This window comes from Paramacrobiotus metropolitanus, unplaced genomic scaffold, assembly GCF_019649055.1.
Source record: "Paramacrobiotus metropolitanus isolate TYO unplaced genomic scaffold, Prichtersi_v1.0 Parri_scaffold0000026, whole genome shotgun sequence".
NCBI lineage: Eukaryota > Metazoa > Tardigrada > Eutardigrada > Parachela > Macrobiotidae > Paramacrobiotus > Paramacrobiotus metropolitanus.
Genome location: NW_026570246.1, coordinates 777,117 through 789,216, shown reverse-complemented (window position 1 = coordinate 789,216; position 12,100 = coordinate 777,117). Strand labels below are relative to the sequence as shown.

Genomic DNA, 12,100 nt, shown 5'->3' with positions numbered 1-12,100 from the left:
CCGTAGAACTTAAAAGTCGCGAAACGTAAAACTTAAAAGGCAAAACTAAAAACCGTAAAACTTAAATCTAAATCATTGAACTGTAAACCATGAAATGTGAAATCGTGGTTTTCGTGGACACTTTTCAGAATTCCATTTCCGCATGCCGATTCGATTGTATTCAATGGAATCCATGAAATTATTGGAAGTTTGCTCCAGTATTAAATTTCAGTTAGGTGCAATTTCCATTAAATCTAATGAAAATTCCAGCACGCAAAACGAAAATTCCAAAATCAAGGCCGAATTCCAATAATTACGTAGGATTCCAACAAAATAAATGGAATTGGTATTGTGGAAATGAATTTCGAAAAGTGAAAAGGCGAAGTACGTTTCATGGTTTACAGTTCAAAATTTACAGATTTAAGTTTTACGTTTTAAGTTTTGAAGTTTACGGTTTTGAGTTTCAAGTTTACGTTTCAAGTTTCACGTATATTAATGTGAACAGAAGCAGCATAATAAGCTGCCAGTATGACTGTGAAGAGCTGAGTGAATAAATGACTTTATGAAGACGTGACAATTCTGAGTTTCACGTTTCAAGTTTTATGGTTTTGGGTTTTAAGTTTTGCGTTTTAAGTTAAGTTTTACGGTTTAAGTTTTACGTTGTAAGTACTACGGGTGTGAGTCGTTTGGTACGCCATAAATATTGAACTAAGAAAAGCAAAAACATTCCAGGTAAGCAAACTTCAACGTCGAAATCAAAATTTCGTTGTACTGTGTACAATATCGCAGATGTAAAATAAACGCAATGTATACTGTAAACTGTAAGTATGTTTTTTATGTTTTATATACTAGAACTTTTCCATTAGCAAACTGTCAACTCAAAACGTTTCTGTGAAAAAGCAGAACAGACAAGCAGCTCCAGCTGTTAGCTTAGCAGCCTAAGCCTAAGGGTGCGTCTCCAATTCGAAGCGAATCTAGCTTTGGTACCGTTGCTCAACCGCACGAGGTGGCTGTATGCAGTGGCCACGCCTACAGATACGGTACGCGAAGCCACCTCGCGAGGTGGAGTTGCTGTATCGCAACAAGATTCGCTTCGAATTCGGGACGAGGCCTAAGTTTTTGTACTTTGTACAGTGAGTGCACAATAATATTGTGCAGAAGTGGCGTTTATTTATTTGATTTGTTATTTATTATTGATCATCTGAAGATCTCAGAGTGATACATGCGTAGTTCATGCCACAGTGGACCATCTGAAGTTATAACTTTGTTCACTCGCATTAAATTTTATATGGTGAAATGTGACATTATGACAAAATAAATGCTTCTCTGTTTTCTTCAGGTAACGCACTAGGAGCCCTCAGGAAGCTAACATAGCCGCCTATGACAAATCCTCCATAGGCGGCTATGCTAGCCGTACAGGCTAGCAGTGCATAACCCTGAAAGAAAAACATAAAAAAAATTATTTTGTCTAATACTGTGTATTATTCTGCATTTTTCAAGACTATACATAAAAATTTAAAGCAGGAATGAACAAAGTTATGAATTTTCAAAGATTTACGTTAAAGCAGCCAGTGGCATGGGCCACCGCACGCGTGCTCCTGTTACGTTGTCACTTAACAACTGGAGGGTCCACAGATGGTGCAATGGCTGTAAAATCACGAATAAAATCAAGTAAGACGCCACTTCTCACTTCTGCACAATATTGACGGGAATGCGAAAACAAGCTGCTGTCTGCGGCAAGTTTCAAGTTGCAGCGTTAATTCAGTATCCGCCCAGCTTGTCCAAAGCAGCTTCAATTTTGTAAAAGCAGGAAATTCTACTTAAAAAAAGACATGTGCGTACGAGAACAGCAAAAGGAATCTGCACGGTAAAGTTGTAAATTCAAACGGCGATATTCGTAACTGCAAGACGAAGGTAGCTGAGCAATGACACAAACATAATCTGAATTTCGGACATATTCGGCAACAACCCCCAGCTCTCATACTTTAAAAACGATGTTGCCAAATTTAAAGATTTGGCAACATCACAAGCTGCCTGCCAGAGCCATGCTGCCGAGCACGGCAAGATTCCAAACGGGACGAAAAAGGCTAGCCAATCACAATCGTTCAGTGACGTCATGAATTTTTAATTTTCGCCGACAGCATCAAAAACATTTATCGCCAGCAGCACGCCCTGAGTTTTCGCATTCGCATCATTATTGTGCACTCGTACAGTGAGCAAAATGCTAACGAAAATGCAAGCGATTTACATTTTGTTCAATTCATCCGGGCCGAATTTTCTGATGAGTCGTGCAAGCTTAGGCCCTAAAAAGGCTCGCCCAGAACAATGGGTCTTTAAATTTTGGCAATAAAAGTAAAAGTCCCAGATCTCTCCTTGATGTCCGTGTTAAGTGTTTCGCAAGTACGGACGATTTAACAACTCCAATCGGGAACTTTTCTTGTTGTTTTATTGTTGTGAGGCTGCACTAATCCTGCGATCAGTCAGCGCTCCGATAATGTCGGCCTCAACCAAACGAAAATTGGTAGCCCAGGAGTTCTTGGGAGAACTCGTTCTACCCGATGCAACGAAGCAGCAGGAAATCGTTCAGGTGATTGATTAAGTTGTGTTACCCAGCTTTAATTCAGTGGGATCTTTGTACCAAAACGAGAGTTGTCGGGTTATTTTTATTTATTTTTGTGCGCTTTTGTGATCGGTGATTCTCTTCATCAGGTGATAGGTTCTCGCGGAAACAATCTGCACGAAATTCAGAATGCTGCTGGAGAACGATTTTTAGCCAGCATGCCAACGAAATTCCGGAAAAACATATGGATTAAACGAGGTTTGTGTGAAATGTTAATAGTCGTTTCAGTGAAATTTTTTGGTAGCGAAGTTGCGAAAATTTCTGATGGAGCGGTGTTCACGTAATGATAACTCATACAGTTGGTTGTTTTTTAAACAGGCGATTTTGTACTTGTGGAACCGATTGCAGAGGGCGATCGCGTTAAAGCTGAAATTATAAACATATTACGGACCAAGGAGCAGCTGTGTCATATTAAAGCGAACGGATGCTGGTAAATGCCCAATACTGTTCCTGGGCATTCACGAGATTAATATAAATTATAAACGCTGGTCATGATAGTAGAATCGTTCTCATTATGGATTAATCGGATATGACACTAGCGTTTTTGATAAAGCTCATGTTCGAGGAAAATTGTTATTTGTTGTTGTTATTTGACTCCGTTGGAATTGATCGTGAAATGGTAACTGTGGTTAAACGCTTTAGGCCGTCCGCGTTTGAGCAACCCGTGAAAAACAGTCCCGAAGCTGATCGCGTTGATCCTTCCCCGGCTGCCGAAGACAGTCCGGATGATGATGGAAGTGACATGTCGGATTTGTCGCCTAATATGAATAGAAGACCCCTGCATTCCTACGATTCTGACAAAGAGGATACGTCGGAAGAAAGCGACTGATGGTTGTACTTGTACGGGGCATGTAAATTGGATTGTTTCCTACTTCTTCCTGGGATGTCAACCATACCAGCAGACTCAGCAGTACACCTGTAAGCCGAATACTTAGATGCATGTGCATTCCTTTTCAGCAGTACTTAACAGCTGTGACATTCAATGGCTCACGTAATACTAACTCACAAATGTCACAATGGAAGGAATGCAGGAATTTTCCCTTCTGGTTTTCCGCTGTGATATGCAACTATAGATACTGCAATCAATAGTGCATCCATATCAAGGTTGTTTTTCTTACTTTTTGACAAGTGGGTTCTTCCGCATTTTGTGAACATAAATAATTAAATTATTTTTGGCGAACTGGTACGAAATAAATCAAACAAGGTATTAAACAACAGACAGACATCTGTAAGCGGAGAAATGGTAGTTTAAAAGGAAAATCAAAACAAGCAATAGTTTACTGTGACAGGAAAAACCGAAAAAAAATATAAAAATTCTCGTGTAAGCCCCACACGTTAAGCTTCTCCATTCCCAAGACGCGGATAGATTCCTGACTTGGACGGTGGAATAAGATGTGCCGGAAGTTCTGCAGGAAGCTCATTTCCTTCCAGTTTGATACGGATTAAATGATTAGCCAGCGCCCACTCTTCAATGTCCAGCATTCCATCTTTATCCACATCCGACAACTTCCATATCTTGCCTAATACGGAGTTAGGGAGCTTGGACTTAATCATTTCACCCTTGGCCGCAGCTCCCGTAATTTTCCCATCAACCGGATTGAGCATATAGAACACTTCGTCATATTTGTACTTGTCTTTGTTGACAATCCATTCCGGTGCATCCTGACCGGCGTTCGCTCCCTCACCGTAGCCCACTCCGAATGGAGATTTCGTCAGTCCATCAAAGGCACCTCCCTTGACGGCTGGTTCTGTCGGCTGACGGGATTCTTCCAGACTGATCATGTTCATCAGACCGGATATCTCCTCAGCCAGCATTCGGTCAACATTGCGAATTAGCTTGGGATTTAACTGGTGAAACTTTGTGAAGTCCTGATCACGAAGAGCTTCCTGCATTTTCTGCAGATTAGGGAAATCACCCGGGGAAATGTTGTGCTCTTTGTGAATTTGGGTGTAAACTTGAGCCAAATTGTCAATGAGTTCTTTCTTTTTGCTGTCTTTGCCGAAAACCGCTGGCATTTCTTTGCGCAGCGCGCTGATGATGTAGGCATGCACCTGCAAGCAAACATTTTCTTCGCGTTAGTTTTACGTTTCTGTATTGTCCACATCGTGTACTCTTGAAAACTGAGCGCCAAGGTACCCACTGCGTGTACAAACGCACAGCTAAGCAAAGTGAAGCCGACAACATAAAAACAGCAACAAAATAATACTGGAACAAAATTGAATAAAGCACTTTTTGAATTGACAATTACTTACGTTAAGGTAAAGTACAAAGTCCACTAGGTTACCAACAATACTCTAACCCTTATTGCAAGCACAACTCTTGTGTAGAAATCAGTAGAATTATGTGCTTAGTACAATAGACTGTGTAAGATAAAATTCCACACAGACTATTTCTTACTTACAATCAGCAGAACAACCCCAATCATACGGTATCTACGAACCTTTGCAAGGCGTGCCCGTTTTATCAAATCATTCAGTTTTCTCAAAGCGGCATTTCTTGGTAGACTCTGAATATCTCGGAACAAGTCAACCTCCTCCGCTTCAAAAAGGCGCCGATTAGAGTCATTGTGTAGCGGATGATCCCAAAACGAACCAATGTACACTCGCGCCACTTCCGGTGTGTTAAGCACTTTTCCCAATGACCACATCAGCGCTCCATACACTCGCATTAACTGCTGATGATCAACCATATCGGCTTTGTTCAGTACAATCCGTATTTTATCATCATGGCCACGTAATGCTTCGATAGCGCGACGGAATTCATCGCTGATATCCAGTTTGTGGGCATCAAATAAGAGTATTATTCGGTCCACGCGCTCAGCAAACCACTCCAGTACACCGGTGAATTCATAGCCGCGATCAATGCGCTGTTTCTCGCCACTCAAAATACCTGCGGAAATAAAGAGGGATCATAAAAAGTTAGACAACATATGCGACATGTACAACTCGGAACACAGCGGATAGTGGATGTCTACTCAGTAATACTCAGATTGCGAATCTGTTACTAAAACTATGTCCCTGGAACGGAAACAGAACGCCAAGATTCTTTTATGAACTCACAATAGCGCCTCGGGCGAATATGTTATTCACAACAGATACTTCACAGTTCACACATGAGCAATTCAGAGAGTAGCTCAGTAGCAGAGGAAAAACTCGTGTACTGTGCGGTCTACAATTTTATTACCAATAGAACGGAACCCATCACTACTGTCATAGCCAAAAATTCCACAATTAACCAAAATAAATTCGCAGAAACCATAATATAAATAATTCTGGTAATTTTTAAAACGTTTACACTTTACAGAAGCCAACCAAAACGTAAAAACAAAATTCACCATCACTTATCACTGTTACCAGGTAATACAGCAGCCAGCGAAATATGCAGTACGACAAAACAACAAGAAATAAAACAAGATCTAATTTTATGCCATCGACCTATATTCTGGGGAATGGGGATAACGTAACATCTGATGATCCCTAATTTGCACTCTTCCTGCTTTATTACGAGTACACCTTTCCAGAATTTTACGCGACTACCACAACGTACCAGGAGTATCCACGAACGTCACACTTTCCAGCACTGGACTATTCACCAAAGAGCACTGAAATCGATTGAGGAAGTTGTTGCCAAATTTACTGAGTTTTCTAAACTGTCGTTTAGGATCGACAACCAGCGCATTGCCTGGTATGACTCCGTCCTGATCGCCGTTCATGATGGCAATAAATCCATCTGTTGTCGGTTCGGGACCAATACGCATTCCCGGAAAATCTTGTTCAATCAAATAACGGATAAAAGTTGTTTTTCCGGTTGAATACTGTCCCACCAACAAAATCATGGGCTTGGCATCGAAGTCCGGGTCATCGAGCTGCGGACTGTGGAAGTCATGGAAGCGATAATGTTCTTCCAAGGGGAGGATGTTCTGACGGTACAGTTTCTTCAGGCCGTCCACTACCGTCGAGAACACTTCGGGTTCCTTACCCTTCCCTCCATCGTTTCGCATCCAACGTAACATTTTATCAACAACAAAATTTACTTTAAACGTAAATCAAAATCAGCCAAGAATTCAAGATCCACACAAGGTGCAAGCATTGAATTCGCCTTATTCACAGTAAAACATGTGCAGCTGATGTGACCGCAGAGTATTTTCTTCGATCAGATCATCCAAATGAAAAATCTGGAACAAAATTACAAAACCAGCAAAACTGATACCACATGTGATACAGAGGCGTGCTGCAATAAATCGTATGATTGTTCTCGCTTTCCACGAAGGTAATGGATTCTCAAATAGATCTACCGCAGATGATACACACTCCTAAGAAGTCGGAAGTCAAAAAAGCAAGTTATGCTCAGGTGGAAAATGTCGACGCACACGTCTACGCGAAAGCAAGAATGCGATGGCTCATGTCAATCAAATGACTCATCTGGTCGGCGCGTATGAGGCGGAAGCGGCTGCGCGGACAAGCGGTTCCTTTGCTTAACTCACTCGGAAATATTAAAGATTTATTATATTTTCAACTTATTACTGACATCAACTTGGAAAGTGGCTCAACTAGATCTAGACCAAGATTGTGGTTTATCAGTTTGTCCATATTGTAAACTGAACGTCCTTCCGTTTCTACGAAAATATCGTTATCATAATATTTTCTAACACCACTATCGCACACAAAACATGGTAATAAATAAGTCCTGTTTACACTTTACAGTGCTTAAAAATTCCTTAAATTCTCTAAAGACAAAGGGCATCTGTTTCCAAGGAAGAATTAAAGCGTGCAATATGTTTTGAAAGTCAAGAGACCAGACCAGCTGACCTCTGCAATCCAAAATTAGAAAAAAAGTTGAAATTGTCGCCCGGTGGATCACTGTATGAATGGATGGATTTGCATAGGCTACAGACGTAGACAGTAAGCTGTAAGCACATTAATCAAAACGACAACCGATTTTGTCTTGCAGTAATGATTTTAATCTTTCGCTTAAAAATAACGTATCAATAAAAATTAAAGGCTCAAACTTAAAATGAAGTGCAAAGATTACGGAATGACTTATACCAATCGAACAATTCTGACAGGGGGTACAAAACGTTTTAAGAAAGGGGAGTCAAATTCCAAAAAATTGCCAGTTGACACCCCCTACATTGCGCCGCTGAGCGAATTAGGATCCCGATTACTACGTGTTATAATAATTATGATTTTTAAAAAAATCTTTTCAAGTTGATAAAACCACCAACTGAGCAACAACAGCGCTTTCGCGCCCGTATTTCGTGGTCAATATATAGGAAGGCATAAGATGATAAGGACCGCTTCGTTTGTTTCCGGTTGGCGACCGCCATCGGGCACTAGCTAAAGTCGGGTCTCCGAATATCCAGGGGCAATTCCCGCGCATTTCGCTTGGCTTTCTAATTTTTCTCAGTTTTCAAAAAAAATACGAATACCTGTATTTCGTGTTACCCGGATCAGTCATCTCGAGGTCAACGTAAGACTTATAAAAGCAGCCGAGATTTCCAGGAGTGTATCATCGATTCATCATACATTGTGTGCTTCGTTTTGCGGACGATCTGTAACCCTGGCAAAAGTGCTGCAGTATTTGACAACTGACGATTACGAACCTTTGGGCCTAACTGTAAGGCCCTTACAGTGCTTACACTTTACAGTCCTTATTAGACCTTAGCTGCCGCAGTTTACTTACTCGCCAGGATAACAAATTTCAAGTGTTGTGCCCGCATTCCACTTTTTTGCGCTACCCTCATTATTGTCATATCGGTGACATCCCCTTCTTAATCGCAGATGCCTGCTCACGCACGTCCAGATTGGGTATCCAATCCGTATCGTACCGTGGATCAGATTTTTGGTGAGTTGTGCCAAGGCTGAGATTGTATTTTAGATTGTATACATACAAGTATACAACCATGCTTTGGTTTTCCACTCTTCGGAATTTAGACCTACCTAATCCTAGAACCTAATTTGCTAGTGGCTCGGTGCAGTTTTTGTCCCGCATTTGATGTTGTAAATCTTTTTTTGCAGAAAACAATTCGGAGCTTTACGTCAGCGATCCCGAACGTCTGTGTCGCGATATTGCAGCAGCCTTTCAAGCTAAAACTTTCGACGACCGTAGCGACTACCGATACTTCGTATGTTGTGATAAGCAGGACACTTTTTTGGCTGTTATGAAGATGTTCGTTGTTTGCTAGATTCCGTCTGTGCAGTCGTGGAAATGCCCGCGAGATATTCCGCGCAGGACTTTAGTGCATTTCCGCTGCATGATCCAGAACGAGCAGTCGTCCGCCTATCATCAACCGTTTGTGCAGATCCGTAATTCGACATCAGGAGAAGTACGCACGGTGTGTGGACTATTTAAACATCATGTGGCTCTTGAGGTGAGGCATAAAAATCTGTCACTGTGTAGAATGCTTGTTTGTGTTCTTACTTATTTGCAAAAAGAGTTTTATTTAACAAGTATGCTGACCTTGTGGATTCTAACATAATTTACATAACGTTACATAATTAACTGTTTTATCGAATGACGGTTTCTTTAAATTTTCTAGTGGTGTTTCTAATAGTGAGATTTGTGACTGCAAAAGCCGTTTTGTTAACCATAGAAATTTTTTTACCGTTATATGCAGGAGCACGTATAGGAGATTAATGGCGTTTTATTGACTAGGAAAACCAAATGTGCCTAGCGAACAGCGATCCGCGGAGTTTGTTCCTTGTGCAGTCATTCAAATGTGTTCCTGTTCCGGGGGAAACGCAGTGGGTGCAAGATTTGAATACGCTTCATGACTCTGCTCGCGTTTCCACCAGCGACTGCACCATTATAGCACATGTATGTGACTGCGCACTTTCCCGCAGGGCGAAATAAATTATTATGAAATTCACGAAATAGCACGAACTAGAAGGCCATATAGGCAAATACAACTGTACTTAAATTAACTATAAGTGTATTTTGTATTATATCGCACAGAGTTGAGCTCAAGCCAGTCTAATGTACAGTAAAATTAGTATTGTTCTTCGTTGTAGTTTTTTGGGAGTGCTGCCGACGGTATCAGGATAAACGAAATGTACGATATATTTGGAATTGTCTACGGAGGCAATCCCGATAAAGCACCGGAAGCTGTGGAACCATTACACATGGCCGTGTACTTTGCGAGGAAACGGGCACACAGCCATCCCGAACTCTCGTTCAATACAGCCGGTAACAATGATGCCATTACGTTAATTTATGGTGTATCTCTTATTCATTGTTCTGAATGTGCTGTTGGTCTGCAGTGTGAGATGGCATTGTCGCATTTTTCAGAGCTTAATGGAATCTTGCATGAATTGCGCTATCTTCGACCGACTTTACTGGAATTTCTACGCAGTTTCGTCCAAGGTGACATTGTGGCTGCGGAGTACCTGTTAATTCATCTGCTATCATCAACGTGAGCATTAATTTGGCAGCGATCTGGCAGTAACTGCGTCATCACCACATTTTCGTTCGGTTTGCAGATACGGTTCGCGTGACGGATTGCCGATAGGGAACTGCTCTCTTAATCTGATTAATTTTGCGGATCGGCCAGAATTTGCTGCCAGATTTAAGGCGTTCATCAGCGAAATCATACCAAAGGTCAGCTGGTTGATAAATAATTTGCAGTACGTAATGCGGCATTATATGCAGTGGGAGCGTTTTTGATGAAAATAGAAAGTTAACGTTACATATTTTCATCTATTTTATAGAACAGTACTTTTGTTTTTCGGAATGAAACAGAAGGATTGTACAGGCTAAAATATCAGATGTCTGGTAGTGAAAAGCACGTTCTCCATTTATTGATGTGCCACCTGATGATAATTTCACATAGGCAAGATTTTTCTCTTTGGGCATTGCAACGCTGAACAACGCCCGTATGTGCCCGAAGCTGGATGTCGAATCTTCTGATACAGAACAGGAGTTGCTCCCAGGCATTCTACAATTGACGGGCCACACTCACTTGATTATAGATGAAACAACGATGGATGCGGGAACCCTTAATGATGCTGGTATGTGGATCGATATTTTGGGCATCTGGTAATTTATTGTTTGGCTTGCTTTGTTGCGTATTTGGTTTAACTGAATTCGTTACATCTATGGTACAACTTATTTAAGTATAAATGCTTAGTTAACGTTTGATTACAGGGGTGAAAAATTTGCTGGCTTTGCAAAAATTAGCCACAGAGCAAAAGATGGACATTGATTACTTCACCCAACAAGTTGAATTTGCGATGGATACACCTGTTTTCGTCCTTAGCCATGGCCGTTCGCTTATTGAATGTCGTTACGTGGTGCCGGTGAAACCCGATAATTCCTATACCGAAACAGTCTTATCGGACGATACTGTGAAAGTTATACGGAAATATTTAACTGCCGCCAAATTTGCATCTTACGAAATTGATGAGGACATGCGAAAGGTGAAGTAGTTTTGCCTGTACCGAATATCTTGCTCTGTAATGGTGCATAGCGGCATTGCACGAGTTTTACTGCAGGAAACGGGTTTTCTCACTGGGTGTTGAGCGCCATGAACTGTAATAGTTTTGATTTTTTCAGGAAATTGTCGATGACTTTGTGGAAAAACGGAAAACCGACCGTAATATGTCCGGCATTTTACTTCACAATCAACTGGAGCTGGCGCGCTATGTGTGTATATCGCACGGAGACAAGGCTTTGACATCGGCGCACTGGAATCACGTGCAGATGCTTGAGAAAGAACGGATTGATCGTATGAAGCCCTCCATTAATCCATGATTTCGTGTGGACTGATGGCTTTTACTTTCTGTGTGCTGAGACTTATCTTAGGCGTCTTTAATTATTCATGTTTGCTCATTGTTATGTCGTATTGCTGGACACATGCAGTAGCGATTGCTCTATCCTAAAATTTAATGCATTGCTGTAATTAGCAGGGTCTGACAGCTGTTGATTTCATTGCTTATACAAGACAAATCGGGAAGACAACTGAGTGAACTTTAATTTTTTATTCAAGTTCGCCACAGAGTTGTGACTGACGTTCTAACCATAAGAAAGAATTAAATCGGATTTTATGTTTGAATTTCTCTCGGAGATTTCTTGAGTCTTGATTTGCCGAACAGCTTTAGCGAGACACTAATTATCCCTATGCAGTACTTATATGCCGTAATGCATCATGCACGAGTAGTAATTTTTGTAATTGGTATGCCGAGGGTGGAAGTACTGGCTAATTAATGCCTACTGGATTTGATAATCAAAGCGTTGTTTTTCAACGGAAATTACTTGACGGGAGAAATCTAGCTACGTGATTGTATTGGAACATTTAACAAGCCAGTTGTACCATCAACTTGGTTCTAGTGCGGAAAAGTGCAAGACGGGCCACGGGTTTATTTGGGATTCTCATTGTTCAATGCATTTGTAACCGCATCATGCCAGACACAGGAGATCGATTCCCTGGATGGATGAATGACAAAAGAGAGGCGCCGGAAATAGTGTGCATGTAGGGAATGAGGATGTGTCGTGGAAGACGCAAT

The 12,100-nt window shown here is 41.2% G+C and overlaps 3 protein-coding genes across 5 annotated transcripts; 2 read left to right on the top strand and 1 right to left on the bottom strand.

The window, feature by feature from the left end:
- Positions 1 to 771: 771 nt before the first annotated feature.
- On the top strand, positions 772 to 3,779 carry LOC129587668 (probable RNA-binding protein EIF1AD). Of its 2 annotated transcripts, XM_055481508.1 has the most exons (5): positions 772 to 929; positions 2,193 to 2,566; positions 2,689 to 2,797; positions 2,918 to 3,029; positions 3,242 to 3,779. In XM_055481508.1, the coding sequence occupies exons 2-5, from the start codon at positions 2,474 to 2,476 to the stop codon at positions 3,426 to 3,428; spliced, it is 501 nt and encodes a 166-aa protein (XP_055337483.1). In that variant the 5' UTR covers positions 772 to 929; positions 2,193 to 2,473; the 3' UTR covers positions 3,429 to 3,779. The 2 variants fall into 2 exon arrangements, with proteins under 2 accessions (XP_055337483.1, XP_055337485.1); XM_055481510.1 differs by lacking the exon at positions 772 to 929 and having other exon boundaries at positions 2,158 to 2,566.
- LOC129587667 (EH domain-containing protein 3-like) lies at positions 3,693 to 7,260 on the bottom strand. Its single transcript, XM_055481507.1, has 3 exons — positions 6,147 to 7,260; positions 5,041 to 5,489; positions 3,693 to 4,651 (listed from the first exon to the last, which is right to left on the bottom strand). Exons 1-3 carry the CDS (start codon positions 6,610 to 6,612, stop codon positions 3,935 to 3,937), a joined length of 1,632 nt encoding a protein of 543 aa, XP_055337482.1. The 5' UTR covers positions 6,613 to 7,260; the 3' UTR covers positions 3,693 to 3,934.
- A 721-nt stretch (positions 7,261 to 7,981) lies between these two features.
- LOC129587783 (mini-chromosome maintenance complex-binding protein-like) lies at positions 7,982 to 11,636 on the top strand. Of its 2 annotated transcripts, none has more exons than XM_055481694.1 (11): positions 7,982 to 8,216; positions 8,381 to 8,444; positions 8,618 to 8,724; positions 8,785 to 8,970; positions 9,255 to 9,416; positions 9,611 to 9,785; positions 9,888 to 10,011; positions 10,079 to 10,196; positions 10,429 to 10,606; positions 10,743 to 11,014; positions 11,151 to 11,636. In XM_055481694.1, the coding sequence occupies exons 2-11, from the start codon at positions 8,381 to 8,383 to the stop codon at positions 11,346 to 11,348; spliced, it is 1,584 nt and encodes a 527-aa protein (XP_055337669.1). In that variant the 5' UTR covers positions 7,982 to 8,216; the 3' UTR covers positions 11,349 to 11,636. The 2 variants fall into 2 exon arrangements, with proteins under 2 accessions (XP_055337669.1, XP_055337668.1); XM_055481693.1 differs by having other exon boundaries at positions 8,290 to 8,444.
- Positions 11,637 to 12,100: the final 464 nt, after the last annotated feature.

Coding starts and splice junctions, on each gene's coding strand:
- LOC129587668 (XM_055481508.1), top strand. CDS start 2,474: ATGTCGGCCTCAACCAAACGAAAATTGGTAGCCCAGGAGTTCTTGGGA. Junction 2,567..2,688: donor AGCAGCAGGAAATCGTTCAG/GTGATTGATTAA, acceptor TCTCTTCATCAG/GTGATAGGTTCTCGCGGAAA. Junction 3,030..3,241: donor ATTAAAGCGAACGGATGCTG/GTAAATGCCCAA, acceptor TAAACGCTTTAG/GCCGTCCGCGTTTGAGCAAC.
- LOC129587667 (XM_055481507.1), bottom strand. CDS start 6,612: ATGTTACGTTGGATGCGAAACGATGGAGGGAAGGGTAAGGAACCCGAA. Junction 5,490..6,146: donor GACGTTCGTGGATACTCCTG/GTACGTTGTGGT, acceptor TTATTTCCGCAG/GTATTTTGAGTGGCGAGAAA. Junction 4,652..5,040: donor AACGGGCACGCCTTGCAAAG/GTTCGTAGATAC, acceptor GTTTGCTTGCAG/GTGCATGCCTACATCATCAG.
- LOC129587783 (XM_055481694.1), top strand. CDS start 8,381: ATGCCTGCTCACGCACGTCCAGATTGGGTATCCAATCCGTATCGTACC. Junction 10,012..10,078: donor ATTCATCTGCTATCATCAAC/GTGAGCATTAAT, acceptor TTCGGTTTGCAG/ATACGGTTCGCGTGACGGAT. Junction 11,015..11,150: donor TTGATGAGGACATGCGAAAG/GTGAAGTAGTTT, acceptor TGATTTTTTCAG/GAAATTGTCGATGACTTTGT.